This window comes from Calcarisporiella thermophila (assembly GCF_041956535.1).
Source record: "Calcarisporiella thermophila strain CBS 279.70 unplaced genomic scaffold VTP21scaffold_41, whole genome shotgun sequence".
Classification (NCBI taxonomy): domain Eukaryota; kingdom Fungi; phylum Calcarisporiellomycota; class Calcarisporiellomycetes; order Calcarisporiellales; family Calcarisporiellaceae; genus Calcarisporiella; species Calcarisporiella thermophila.
This window is the reverse complement of record NW_027192231.1, coordinates 67,365-81,366: the sequence shown is the minus strand read 5'-3', so window position 1 is coordinate 81,366 and position 14,002 is coordinate 67,365. Positions and strand designations below refer to the sequence as shown.

The 14,002-nt window shown below is 39.8% G+C and overlaps 4 protein-coding genes and 1 non-coding gene across 5 annotated transcripts; 3 read left to right on the top strand and 2 right to left on the bottom strand.

Moving 5' to 3' along the window:
* The first annotated feature begins 4,474 nt into the window (after nucleotides 1-4,474).
* VTP21DRAFT_t355 lies at nucleotides 4,475-4,546 on the top strand. The gene has a single exon. It is a non-coding gene; the product is annotated as a tRNA-Pro (tRNA).
* Nucleotides 4,547-4,989: 443 nt separating this feature from the next.
* Nucleotides 4,990-9,604, bottom strand: VTP21DRAFT_8899 (uncharacterized protein; the record flags this gene model as incomplete). Its single annotated transcript, XM_069399798.1, has 12 exons — nucleotides 4,990-6,395; nucleotides 6,460-6,629; nucleotides 6,688-6,759; nucleotides 6,820-7,124; nucleotides 7,188-7,383; nucleotides 7,444-7,561; nucleotides 7,627-7,738; nucleotides 7,800-7,936; nucleotides 8,002-8,093; nucleotides 8,159-8,264; nucleotides 8,329-8,716; nucleotides 8,792-9,604. 12 exons carry the CDS (start codon nucleotides 9,602-9,604, stop codon nucleotides 4,990-4,992), a joined length of 3,915 nt encoding a protein of 1,304 aa, XP_069245723.1.
* A 271-nt stretch (nucleotides 9,605-9,875) lies between these two features.
* Nucleotides 9,876-11,153, top strand: VTP21DRAFT_8898 (uncharacterized protein; the record flags this gene model as incomplete). Its single annotated transcript, XM_069399797.1, has 6 exons — nucleotides 9,876-9,898; nucleotides 9,994-10,117; nucleotides 10,181-10,558; nucleotides 10,617-10,760; nucleotides 10,835-11,035; nucleotides 11,103-11,153. The coding sequence occupies 6 exons, from the start codon at nucleotides 9,876-9,878 to the stop codon at nucleotides 11,151-11,153; spliced, it is 921 nt and encodes a 306-aa protein (XP_069245722.1).
* A 433-nt stretch (nucleotides 11,154-11,586) lies between these two features.
* Nucleotides 11,587-12,094, top strand: VTP21DRAFT_8897 (uncharacterized protein; the record flags this gene model as incomplete). The annotated part of the gene is made up of 3 exons (XM_069399796.1): nucleotides 11,587-11,766; nucleotides 11,838-11,927; nucleotides 11,993-12,094. 3 exons carry the CDS (start codon nucleotides 11,587-11,589, stop codon nucleotides 12,092-12,094), a joined length of 372 nt encoding a protein of 123 aa, XP_069245721.1.
* Nucleotides 12,095-12,792: 698 nt separating this feature from the next.
* VTP21DRAFT_8896 (uncharacterized protein) lies at nucleotides 12,793-13,710 on the bottom strand (the record flags this gene model as incomplete). Its single annotated transcript, XM_069399795.1, has 1 exon — nucleotides 12,793-13,710. One exon carries the CDS (start codon nucleotides 13,708-13,710, stop codon nucleotides 12,793-12,795), a length of 918 nt encoding a protein of 305 aa, XP_069245720.1.
* Between the last annotated feature and the right edge of the window lie 292 nt (nucleotides 13,711-14,002).

The following is a 14,002-nucleotide window of genomic DNA, read 5'->3' as shown; positions in this document are numbered from 1 at the left end:
AGTATTCATTAGCTTTATTAGTTAACAGGTTAAATAGTTATTATATCTTATAGTATAAAAGGAACACTCTAAGTAGAACCTTTAAGATACACACCTTGTTCTTGAATAAACCTATAGCTTTACCTAGTGTTCCCCGAGTATCCCCTAGTTATATCGCTCTAGTTTATGACAGTCATTGGAACATATGTATTTCATATAGAAATAAATAACCGCGCCACCAATGTTAACCTTTCTATGGGTTAGGGATGGTGTAGTGGACTATCCCAGGGATGCCGAATAAAAACGGCGTGAGTTCGAATACCACTTCCCCCACCAACTCTCACTATTGATCAACAGCCTTCATTACTTGAAAGATCGCTCCTCCGAAAAAAGTATACTGATTACATCGATTTCACGTACGTGCTATTCATGACAACAACAATACACGCCTTTCGATTATACGCATATCGATTACACGCCTACCGATCAAAGACCTATATCTCGCTATGTTAAGTCCATTGACATTAATTTAATGTAATATATGGAATTTTTTTTTTTTGATCAATCAACGGAGACGTTTATTAGTTTCCGTAGCTTACAAGAGTTTAATGATTACAATGAAAAAAGAAAGGGAGGAATAAAGGGGTGGGGATATAGTTAGGTGGCAAGGTAGAACTTAGATTTTGACAATTTATGTTAGCCCAGAAAGGTAATGTAATATTTGGAAATAAATTATAAGTTTCCATTGAATGATCAAAAAAATAATAATAATAGCCTTTCTATCGTTTCGTCGCCCTTGGTTGGCGTTGTGGTTTGGGACCCCGGAGCCGAATCACTAAGTTGCGGGTTCGATTCCCGTAGGCGACACCAGTCCGTGGGAGTTTGCCGGTTTTTTTTTTTAGGGCCCAACCGCTATCAATTGTATAGCAACAAGCAAGTAATATCAAGCGGCTACAAAAATAGATAGCAAAAATCCTTAGGAGAAATCCAACCACAAAATGGGAGGCCAGAGGCAGTACCTTTCTATTATTTTCAAAGGACAATGGATACAAGCACAGATGAAAAAAGACGAAGAAAGTTTCAAGCAAAAATGGGGAAATAGCCCGCTAATCCAGATCGGTGATAGCCAAGAGGTAGCCTTCGATTTCGAGTAATCAAAGAACAGCTAATCCGACCTTTCCAAGCACGGAACCCTTTATATTCTATCCCATGTTTTCTAGTACTTATTAAGCTTGTTCGGAAGCATCCCTCATATTTGTAATATATATTAAATAAACCACAGGACGCAAGTTCTCGCGTCCTTAGAGGAAAATAAAAATTCCTTTCTATTATTTTGCCAGGAGCATTACCTGGGTGATTTTGACGTAAAAGCTACCCTACCTTTTTAATAGGATAGAATACTATTCAATAAGATCCTTTGTTAAAATAAAAATCGAGAGCGAAAAAAATGTTTTCCAATCGTCAAAGCTTTGTATCGCATCATGAAATACTTTCACTAATTGCATTGTCAGCTCTAAACAAGACAATGGCTACGGAATTTTATGTGATTTGATGCTTGAGCCGCTTCAAAGTAATCTTCAACTTGATCAATTCACATCCTGACATACAAGCTTTATCATCCAAAGCTGTTAACTCGGACAGTTTGAAATTAATTTTTTGTCGAGCGGTAATTGATTCCATAGAATATTATAATATAAAATCCAAAGAATTCTCTCGATTAAATTTATGTACAGTATATGTATTATTTAAATAAGATACCTGGTAGTTGATTTCAACCTCGAATGTTTTATAAAAAAAAAGTGACTTCAGTTTACTAGATATTTTGCGAGTGTAGAGAATGAATACAAGTATTATATATCAAATGTTTTTCGCTTCTTTACAAAAATATAGTAAATATCATATGTTAGACACGGCCATGATCGATTACTATAATTAACAAAGAGAGCTCGAGTCTGATTTTAAAAGACAGGTTCTGCCAAAGTTAATGTCTGGGACAAATCCTGATAGTAAACTTCCATTTTCGCATGCATCTAAAATCGCTTGCCCTCTTCGTGCTAAATAGTCAAAGGTAACTGGAGCTTGCCCAGAATTATATTTCGTGACTATACTTGCAGAATTAAGCATTATTATAGCTTGTCCGTTGAATATTGGAGCTACGCGTCCATCGCCTATGTGATTATCTATAAGCTTAGTTGCGTCTACAACGCTAGCTTGCGGAAATCCACCACAAGTCGCAGCACAATCTACAGTGCCAATAATAATACTCGAAATGGCAATTATGAGGATTAAAATATGCATTGTTAAGATAACGGGAGATGATAATACAAGATTGAAAAAAGAGAAATCCTTTTTATAACTTAATCGAGACCATGTGATGTGGCTGTGGCAGTTAGGTTTTGTTTTGAAAATAGTGGCAAGCAGTTATATTCCAATATATTGAGCCAGTTTAAATAGCCAAAAACGAATATTATTTGGTAGCATTGCCACAAATTTTACTAGTCCATGTAATCTTCCTCGAAAATTGTTTGTATATTTTAGCACAGGATTTTCATTCCTTTTCTAAAAGGGGGTTTCATAGCATTGGTGATTCTACCCCCTGCTTTAGTTTTTCGACTACATGGTTTCACAGATCCAGCCATGTTTGCAATTGTTTATTAAGGAATTTCTCTCACGCGAACAACTCTTTGCATTTTCCTAAATGATTAAATGATTTTCATCGGGAAAAAATAGTCGAGTTTAAATTTAAAAAGCATATTTAGCTTTCAATTGCCCACATAGTAACAGCAGTTTGTTACCACATTTAACAAATCTTTATATAGATTCACTTTTACGATCACCTCTTTTAGTAAGAAGTATTCGTCCGCCCTGGAGATTTGAGCTATCATGACTCTCTTTATTTTATGGAGAAAAATGAAGGCTCTCAATATAAACTTCAATGCAAGCCCGTATGAGGACACCCCTGATAAGAAGAAAAATTTCAAAAAGGTTTGTAACGTCAAAACCGTCAAAATATTGCCCCTGGCCCTGCGTTTTTGTATTTGGACTTGTCCTAAGAATTTTTAACTATCTATTTTGTACACGCTTGATATTAGTTGCTTATTGCTATACTATTGATTACTATTGAATCACGAGAAAAACCTTCAAACTTTTTTGGGCAGGTGTAGCCTGCAGGAACCGAACCCACAACCTAGCGATTCGGCTCTTATAACAATGGCTTCGCTATTAGTATCTTTTTGATCAATCAGCAGAAACCATATTATTGTTAAAAGTAATTAAGACACAAATATTGATCAATTTGGTAATCGCGCCAAACGTCAAGTGGATAGCAGCTACAAAAAATAAATGAATACTGGTGGGAAAGGCGAGATCCAAACACCTACTGTTATCTTGGGGATTCCTAGAAGAGTCAACTACACAATCACATCCTCTTTTTTTATAACTATGGACTCTTTATCTATTAAGTCCTATGTAGATAGGAATAGGATAGACTGCTACGCCAAAATCACCCAGGTTTTGCTCATCACCTACCCTTGATAAGTACAAGTAAATTGGAGGGGAATCTGAGGAACATTAGAACATCTGTGTAATGAGATGTAGATATGTATAAAGGGTTGGCATCTGGGGAAGGAAGGGAGAAGGAAGGAATAGAAATAGATATAGAAAGAAAAAAATGTGAGAAAAATGGGGAAAAAAATTAAAGGAAACTAAAGGGATGAGTTGTATGACGGTGGTGGTGAAGGTGAAAAGGACAGAATAGAGTAGAAAAGGTGAACATTGTGGAGCTGGAAGAATGACTCTATGTCTCTATTGGAGTTTCTGGCTTGTTTGCCAGTCTATCTCTTCCCATACCTCTGTGAGGTGCTCCTCTTTATTTATTTTATTTTATTTTATTTTGGTTCGCTGCCCACAGATTGGATCTTTTGGTCATTTAAAGCGCTTGGCCGAATTATTTCTTGACTGAGGATGGGTTCAGGGTTACTGTGTTCCACACGATTTCCAATTTAAACGATGTATAATCCAAATGGCTATGTCTTGTGCTATCATGGCAACTTCCGCTTTGTGAGGAGTGCTCTATATTCTGTTCCGAACAGTTTTTCTTCTCTTGACGATTGGTGCATTGGTATTCTCGCTATCGGCGAAACGATAGAGTCATCCCTCTGCCACAGTTTTGCAATTGCCGAGCAGTCAAAGTATGCATTATTTATTGTTTTGGGTGTGTCCGAGTTGTATCTTCTGCAGGTGCTTGGCTCACCTATCCATTTACTAGTGGTTTTTCCTGTCACTAGCTTATGCTTTAGAAGTCTCCACCTCAGGGTTCTATGTTCCAAATTGGATGGTACCATCTACCATCTGAACTCTGCTACTTTCCACCTCGCATCATGACTAAAGATATGTTTTCTTTCATGGGGCATCATTCCATTCCCTAGTTAGAACTCGGAGTTTGAATATTATTTTGATAGCTAATATATGACTCAAACTCCAACAAATCAAAGTAGGCTCAATGGTTTAGTGGTATAATTCTCCCTTAGGGTGGGAGAGGTCCTGGGTTCAATTCCCAGTTGAGCCCGATATTTTTTGTTACACTGACAAAATTCTTATTATAATAGTTTTGTTTAGGAATAAAGACCCAACACGGGTCAAAAAATAATAAAGGGCAGTAATTTTTGCTGATTAGTTAATTATTGATTAATAATGTGATCGTTAAATGATATACAAAAGAGTAAAGTGTGGGTAGAGGTCGGTTATTTAAACAATATATATCTGGTATTTCGCTTGGTAATCTTTGTTGTTTTACTTTATAAGCTTTATTATTGGCATTGTTGGCAGAAGAAAAATCCTAAGTAGTTAATAAAAGCAATCGTGAGGCAATATCCAATTGCGTGAATTAACTAGTCGGTAAATTTCAACATCCGGTGATAGTAACCTCATAAGGGATATCTTTATTTAAAATAATCTGCAAGAATCGCTTCGTAATTGAGAGAAAAAAATAACAAAAATATTTGTACCTAATTAAAAACATTTGGTTGTAGCTAACTGCTGAAGCTTTCCTTTGATTGTGCTGTGACGTTCTTTGAATGAATTTAATAATGCTCTTTGCTCTCTGTATTGGTATTCTGAGGTTTTCTTGTATGATTTCCACTTTGTCGTCTCAGTTCTTTCTTTGACATCGCCACCTGAAACTCCACTAAGTGTCAGATCAACAACCCGCAAGTTTGCTGTCCATTCCCTCGCGTCACGAAGTAAGGAGCGTGTTTCCTGCCTGCAGTTATTCCATTCGTCACTCGCTGCTTGCTGTGGCTCCGGTGGAGAGAATACTGCACCAATGATACCAAGTCCAGTGGTGGCAGTAGGGGTGGCGGGGGTAGGTGATGTGTTACTTGAGGGGGAGGATTTTTTGGAAATACGCGCAGGTTGCAGTAGGTCCCGATCGAGTTGAAGATTGGATGCAACTTGTCGTGCACGGAGTTGCGCAGCCTCTTGACGAAGATAGCGCACCGCAGTCATGAGGGTCTCTAATTGAGAGGCATAGAATTCTCTTACAGAGGGATCCGATGTATCACTTAATTCGTCAATGGCGTTCCTGCGTTTTCCTGCAGGAGATGACACCTGACTCTCTATTTTCTGCGCTAATCGTTTAAGCTGTGCATTTTCTTTCTCCAGGCTGTCCAGGTCTGCATGCAAGGTTTCTAGCGCCTCTTCGTATGCCTTCTCCTGCCCACGGGAGCGCTCGAGGTCGTTCTGTACTTGGTTCGCGAGATCCACCTGTTGTTTTAACGTCTCATATCGCTTCTGTAGAAGTTCAATTTTGATTTGTGATTCTTGCAACGCTTGATCCTTGAGTTTAATATCTCTCAGCAGTTTCATGATCTCTTCGTTCAGCAGTTGGACTTTACGCTCTATATCCTCATTCACGACCGTTTCTGCTTTCAAGTCGCACGCTCTCTGAATCCAGGGTGCCTCGGTAACCTGGACGGGTTCAACTTGATTCTCATCTACTATATCTTCACTGATTTTTCCGAGATCGTCTCGTAAATCGGATATTATTTTCGCTCCACCGTCAAATAAGAGATTCTCTTCAATTCCGAGAGTAGCCTCCGTACATTTGAAGACAAGTTGCTGTATAAGCGCAAATGGAATTATGCGCTTTTCTGCTAGCTTAGATTCACTAATGAGTGGAGGTATTCCGCTGAATATCTGCTGCGCAAATTGTGCAAGTTTGAGGCAGATTTGGTACGATTCCTTGAAACGTGGTGTCACTTCCTGTTTGAAGGTGAGTGAATTAGAACGAATTTCATCCATGTGACGAAGGATCTTTCGAGCTATAGCCTTAGCAGAAATTGCTTGAGAGGCAAGCTTGGAGAGCGGTTGAATAAATTCGTTTTCAAACTGCTCAGAATTCTCTCCAATGTTTAATTCTAGCAACCGAGAGGATTAGTTTTCTTGTAAGTGAGCTTGAAAAAATTAAAACGGTTGTCCCACCTTGTTCGCGCCCAACCGATTGTATATATTGCTTCGTAAACAAGAGGTTAACGGATATCGTATCGGCAAGCAAGTCTGTTGCATGCATATAACCGTATAACTGCTGGAGTTCACATTGTTTGAAGCCGATGGCGTGTAGATCAATGAGATGCGAGAGTTGACCAATGATTCTAAAAAATGTCAAATATCAGTAGAAAGTCCCAACTAAAGGAAAAGTGAATCGAATACCTTTGTAGATCTGCACAACAGTCAGAAGCTTTTAACTCCTCGTTTCGTAATAGACTCATAAAGCCGTCCAATCTGATTAAATTAAGAGGCATTAGTAAAATGTGTGCGAAAGAACAGAATATTATCGCTTACTTTCTTTCCGTTCCAATCACATCCAAATAAACCTGCCCCATCTTTAAAAATTGATCTGTTGAACACCGGCCAACAAATATGCTCATTGTTTTCGCCAAATCCGCTACCATTGCCATTTTCTGTCGCGCTTCACATACACTCACAAGCTCTTCAGGAATATCCATCGTAGAGAGTCTTTCGCTGATATTATACTTCTGGTCCCATTGATCCACGATCAATTCGGCCTTGAAGGCAAGGCGACCGAAAAGGAGAAGACAGCGAATTGAATCATTTTCAGTCTTGAAAAATGCCTCGGGCAGGTAAGCCTAGTGAAAAGACCATTTAAATACCTTTATATGAATGACTGATATAAATGAAATTGCTCATACTTGAATATAGGATAAATGTTCTGTAGCCTGTTGTGCATCTAATCGTCTCAGCTCCAGGTCGATTGCCTTTGCCTGGGCTTTAAGGGCGGTTGATTGCAGCTTCATGTTTAGGCTTAGCAGCGACTGCGATTGGTTCATGAGGTTCTTGGACTCCTCAACATGAAGCTGCTCTTTCTGTCGAAGCTCATTAAGATCACTAAGCAATGACTCGAATCAGATATTCCAGTGGAAATTGCCATAGATTAATTATCCAAACCTTTGCAAGTTCCCTACAAGGTTGCGGAATTGTGAGATTGTGTTCTGATAGTCTGCATTTGTATCTTCTAGGGATTTGATACGCTGCTGTTGCTCACGAAGCAGCATATCCTTATGGTCTATAACGATGAACAAATAAATTTTAAAGTAATTTGCAAACAAAGGTGTGTATTCCATACTATACCAATTTCCTGCTGCAGCTGTTTCTCGTTCTCCACATGATCCTCTTCTAACTGGTCGTTAAGCTCTTTGAGTTCTTCTAAATCCTCAATGGTCTTGCGCATTTCTTCAATTTTCTGATAGAGAAATAAGAGTGTTATAGCGGAAAAAAATGGTACATTAAAATCAGACTTTTACTTCTCCTAGTGCTAAATTCTTTTCTGTCAGATGCTCAATCATTTCTTCAGCTCCTAAAGCATCCTCCAGGCGTTCTTTCAGATCTTCGATCTGATTTTCTGAATTCTGGAGTGATTCCTTGAGCTTTTCGTTTTGTTCTTTACATCACGCAGAGTCAATTGAATTTGAATGGAAAAGAATACAAATGATCAATATACGATACCTTGATAATCTTGCAAGAGCCCAACATCCTTTTCTAATTGGCGTATTTTTTTATTCAACTCGGACTCTTGTTCAGTAGAAACATCACGCAGGCTAAAAAAGTTTCGAACATTAAATAATATTATAATACACATACACATATATATTTATGAACATACCGGACAAGTGCGTCTTTTAGTCGCTCATTTTGTTTCTCCAGCTGTATAAACTCGAGTGTTGAACGAATTTCATCTCCACCAGAAGAAACTGCTTGACTAGTCAAATCTACAATAGAAAGAGGAAATAAAATTCAAAAATGGATTTTCAAAGCATTTAATAGTGTACCCACCAGCTTCTTTCTTATACACTTCAAGATTCACAGCCATCTCTTCAAGGCGCTCCTTTAAAACTTCAACTTCCTGCTGCAAGTTTTCCGCCCTCTCTTCCGCCATCTCGCGATCAAGCGTCACGCTCTCAAGCGAATCCATAGCCTCCCCATACTTGATTTCCAGCTGCTCACTCTCATTGAGTGCATCTTTAAGCTGATGCTTAGTTTCACGCAATTCTTGCTGAAGTTCGTTAAGCTTTGCCTGAAGTTTATTATGTATAGCGCGCAATTTCTCGGCCTCCTCAACAGTCTGTTCACTTCCGCGAATTTTTTCGCGGTCTTCGGCACGTTTGTTCTGAAGGAATTTAAGCTTCATGCGGAGTTCCTCATAATCCTTAAAGGGAACCATCTAAATAAATAAAAAATATATGATAGCATATGAATAACCGATCAAATATTTCATTTTGACAGATCCTATATACACCTTTTCGCTTGTAGATACCGGCGTAGCTGGAGCAAATTTTTGGGGAGAAGTCATATCATATAAGGAGCTCGTTTGAGCCTCCTCAGTTTCCTGTACCTCTTCCTGCTTCTGCTCCTGTTCCTTCTTGGAAGCGGAAGTGTCCGGTGATTCAGCGGTCTGAGGTAGAGTAGGAGTAGCGGGTGCAGGTGAAGAAGGAACTGAAGCAGGCTTAGGGGAAATTGAAGCGGGGGATTTAGGAGTAGATGAAGAATTGGATAAAGCAGAGGATGTAGCAGAAGGAGCTGGTGGAGGAAGAGAAGATCTTACTGGGGTGACCCGACCAGCTCTCGGCTCCATTGACATTCTCCTATCTGCAGTCCGTTCAAGAGTTGGAGGGGCACCTCCAATTGACATACGAGTACGAGCAGGCAATCGTCTCTCGGGCGTCTGCGCCCTCATACTCAGCCTTCTCTCTGAAGTACTTGTAATGTTCTCTTTTTCTTTTTCCTGCTGTCTTAGTGGTGTCTGTTGCAGAGATTCTTCCACGATTTTGATCTGAGAAGAACGGACGAAAACTCCATAATTCTCTTTGCACATAAAATAACGTCTTCCTTGCACGACACCATTATTTTTCCCAGCAGGCTCATCCAGTTCAACACCGACCCAATTTCCGGGTGCAAATGAAGTTGTCCCTACATATCGAATAGTTCCCTGTTTGCCCTGCACTTCAACGCGCTTGCCAATGGTGAACTGAGGTGGGAGTTGAGTGGATGTCTGACCAACAAGCGATGCACGATGGGGTGCGGGGGGAAATGATGAACGCTCGCCTGCCATGGCGAACTAGCACACGCTCTATTGCAACTCTAAATTAATTACAGGTGATAATAATGATAAGTATGGAACAGATGATCTCTCAGAAAACACGTAGAGAATTTTGAACCTGATAATACTTTACTCCAAAAGCAGTCAAAAATGCGGCTTGTTGATTCGTCTCATCTGATTTGGTTGAGATGTATCAAATTACCCTATCTCTTCCTTGCTCCCGTTGATCATCGCAACGTCTTTATAATCTTGGTCTGGTCGTTTGCCTTTTTGTTTTTTTTTAATGGGTACAGGGGATTTAGATCGGTTAGTTGTCATTTATTTCTCATCTTTGATGTGTTTTGCCACGATATTTCCTACTTGTGATTTTTATAAATTGATTTTTTTTTTTCCTATTTTAGACAGATCGAGCAGCTTCGGCGCTGCGAGCTGATCAAGGAGAGCGAGGTTAAGGAGCTGTGCCAAAAAGCGCGAGAGATTCTGGTTGAGGAAAGTAATGTACAAAGAATCGATGCTCCCGTAACGGTAATGACCCACAGTTCGACTTTGCCTCGCTGAAACCTTTTTAACAATCGATTTCATTATTAGATATGCGGAGATATTCACGGCCAATTCTACGATCTCAAAGAACTTTTTAAAGTCGGTGGTGAATGCCCCGACACTAATTACCTTTTCATGGGGGATTTTGTGGATCGAGGATTCTATAGTGTCGAAACCTTCCTTCTTCTCCTTGCTTTAAAAGTTCGCTATCCTGACCGCATCACACTTATTCGAGGCAACCATGAGTCCCGTCAAATTACACAGGTTTATGGGTTTTATGATGAGTGTGTTAGAAAATATGGCTCGGCGAATGTGTGGCGCTGGTGCTGCGAAATATTTGACTACCTTTCGCTCTCAGCTATCATCGACGATCGCATCTTCTGTGTACACGGTGGACTTTCACCCTCAATTAACACCCTTGATCAGGTATGCATGCCTGATTTCCTTCTATTCTGCACCAAGGTTGACTTTTCTGGTCCACTAGATTCGAACAATTGATAGAAAACAGGAAGTGCCTCACGATGGGGCAATGTGCGACTTGCTATGGTCTGATCCAGACGAGATTGATGGGTGGGGTTTAAGTCCGCGTGGAGCAGGTTACCTCTTTGGAGGAGATGTTGTCCAAGCGGTAACTTTCTTTTTTTAGAATCTATTTTGCATTTTATGCACTTATAATAACTTCCTCCTCTTTTTCATCTTCAGTTTTTGCACACAAATAATCTTGAACTTATTGCTCGCGCCCACCAGCTGGTAATGGAGGGTTATCGCCTCATGTTCAACGATACGATAGTGACGGTTTGGTCAGCGCCAAATTATTGTTACAGATGCGGGAATGTAGCGGCTATACTAGAGCTCGATGACGCATTGAATAAAAATTATAAAATTTTCGAAGCAGCTCCTCAGGTAATTGGGGATCCTCTTTTTTGGCCGATACCTAATCATTGAATACCATACTGAACTCATCTTGTAGGATGCAAGAGGAATACCTGCCAAAAAGCCAGCGCCTACCTATTTTCTATAAACACTTACCGTTTTATCGGAAAGAAGAAAATACATACAATTCTGTTATATATTCTCTTAGCAACGTTTTTCTTTCCACTCGGGAATATGAAGATGACGTTCTGTGTGTATTTTTTCCATTTGACTCGATGCACCCTCATTTCCCCTTTATTCTTATGCTCCTACTCTCTGTGAGCTATGTCTGTTTGGAACATTTCACTTCTACACTTAGTGCTTTTTATCTCTTTTCCTTTGTTATATTTTATATAATATTCATATCTTATTATTTTTAAAGAGAACAAACCATTTAATAGAACCCTTTTGAGAACTCGCATTTGAAAAAAAAAATAAACAAGCCTTTCAATATCGAAGGCAGTCACAATATTTATCTTTTCGACGGCCACAAAGTGTACGAAAAAGAATTGTCTAATCGAGATTGGATATCAATACAAACCATGCGGCTCATTACTCATAACATGCTCCAATGCCATGCCAAAGGCTGTAATGCGAACAATTTCCCGTTACGATTCGAGGATGTCGAGGTTGAACTTCAAGAGGCCGAGTTCAATCCGGAATTTCTGGCGAATTTCTTGGGAAGGCTAGAGTGGGATGCACTTGTACGGACAGCAGCTGAAGTGAGTTACTTCTCTATACCCGGCGTTTTATAATAGCTTTATTAATATCCATGTTGTACTTGCTTCTACAGCTCGGAATCACAACGCTCCCAGCATCCATTCCCGAGGATGCTAGTGAGAATGAAGATTTTTTGAAGGCAGTTCACTCTATCCTCCTCGAGGTGACTTTCAGCTTTAGTTTCTCGATGTTAATAGACTTGATGATAATCTATATTGTATATTTTAGACTCACGTAATGCAAGGCAAGATGGTTTGCCCTAACTGTGGTCACATCTATCCGATCAAAGACGGGATACCCAATATGCTCTTGGCTGAGCACGAGATATAAATAAACACTCAGTAGTAGAGCTTACAGTTTTTCCTCTTTATACAAACAATTATTTTCTATTGTAAATTATCTTCGTAATAAAAATTGCGCTTTTATCCCCGGTTTATTCAGCAAGTCTGTAGAGCTGAATCGCGTAAACGTGAACACTGGTGTCGAGAAAAGCGTGATTTTAGTTTAGCATTGGTCAAACACGTATTACCTATGTTATTTTGAAGCGCATTTCTGAACAATCACTCGAGAAAAAGGGGGAAGCTAGCTCGTGCCTTTTACCATAGGGTCACCTCAGGTAGAGCTTACTTGATCTGATAAGTCATAACAATCAAGTCCATCATCATATAGATTAGGAGCTTGGCGCTCTTTGGCCCGTATAGGTTTCAATTGCAGAGATTAGTTCATAATAGAATATTTAACTCTAATAAGGCTCATAATTCTTGTAGGCATTTAGCCTAAATCATATATAAAAGCAATTACCAAGCAAATAAGCTGGTTGCATTTGAGGAAGTTGCCATAAAATTGAGCGGCAAAAAAAAATTTTTAACGGTGGTGCAGATCTAGCTTAACGAGCACGCTACTTGATAGCTATAGTGTGGAGAGTTAGGCAACTCAAGGACAAGCAATGATAAGATAAAATACTGCACTCCGAATTCATTATGTTCAATAAGATAAAACAGGGAGAAAAAATGCACAAATTGGAGGAATTAATTGTCGGCATCACTAGCATACTCATCCCATACGATGGGCAAAATGTGCTCGGTATCTCTCTTGCGAAGATGGAGTTTTCCTTCAGATAACTTAACGAGAGCACCATTATTGTTGAGCCAGTCAGTTCCAAGCACCAGATCATCAAATGAATATGGGAGCAACTTGGCGTCAACATATGTTACTTCTCCAAGCTTTTCAATGGGTAGACTTGTAATAAGATGAGTTGCAGTGTTTATCTTTTTATACTCGGCTAAAAACTCGTCATCCACCAATCCTAAGCGGTTGGCAAACTCGACGCTGATCGCTGAATTTCCCATCCCCGTTGAGAGCACACCTAAGGTTTTGGTTCCAAGAACGCGAACACTGCATTTTGGAAGCAAAACGCTCATAGCTCTCTGGGCCATAATCCCATTCCTGCCGCCCTTAATACAGTCGAGGTCAGTGTGGCCCTTCCGCTTGCATTTGTGGCAAACTTTCGGAGGTTTCAATGGAGGGTGGTGAAAGTAGTCGATTAGGCCAGTAGAAATCTCATTGAACTTCTTCACGATTCTATCCATGTGATCTTTCGAACGCGTCGAAAGCATATGCGAACCATGAGTTTCGGTGATCCTTTGTGTTTCCAGAGCAGACTCTACTCTTCGCTGACTGTACGGCTTAGCGTAAAAAACTTTGTGCGGAGGGTTGCCTCTATCCTCATTGCCGCGTTTTCGCATTATTTCATTCTCTTCTTCATCGAGAGCAAGCTGCACCGCTCTGAAGAACGTTTTAGGCTTCTTGGAGCTCACTTTGTGATTGTACGGTTCTTTGAGAGCGTGGAGGAAATGAGAAACTTTTTGCTTTTCAGACTTGATCATGGTTTTTCTCGCAAGGTCATAGAGCTCGAGGACAAGATCTGCCACGGATTCGGATTGCATCTGTTGCTGATCCAGGGCCGCAAGTTCTTCACGTCAGCTGAGAAACAGGTTTGAACTGAATTTCTTGAGGAATCTTTCCTTGAAATCATTGAAGGTAAGCAAATTTGGGTCAGGTACATTCTCCAGGTACCAATCTTGAGCCCTATCCTTACAATAATTTCTCAGTTTCTTAATGCATTCTTGTTCTGACCATACATGATAAGCCATGAGAAACTCAACACGATCAATCCAATCGACTGGATCTTCAAAGAGATCTCCTCTAAAAGTTTTTGGCTGATATAGGGCCGAATCA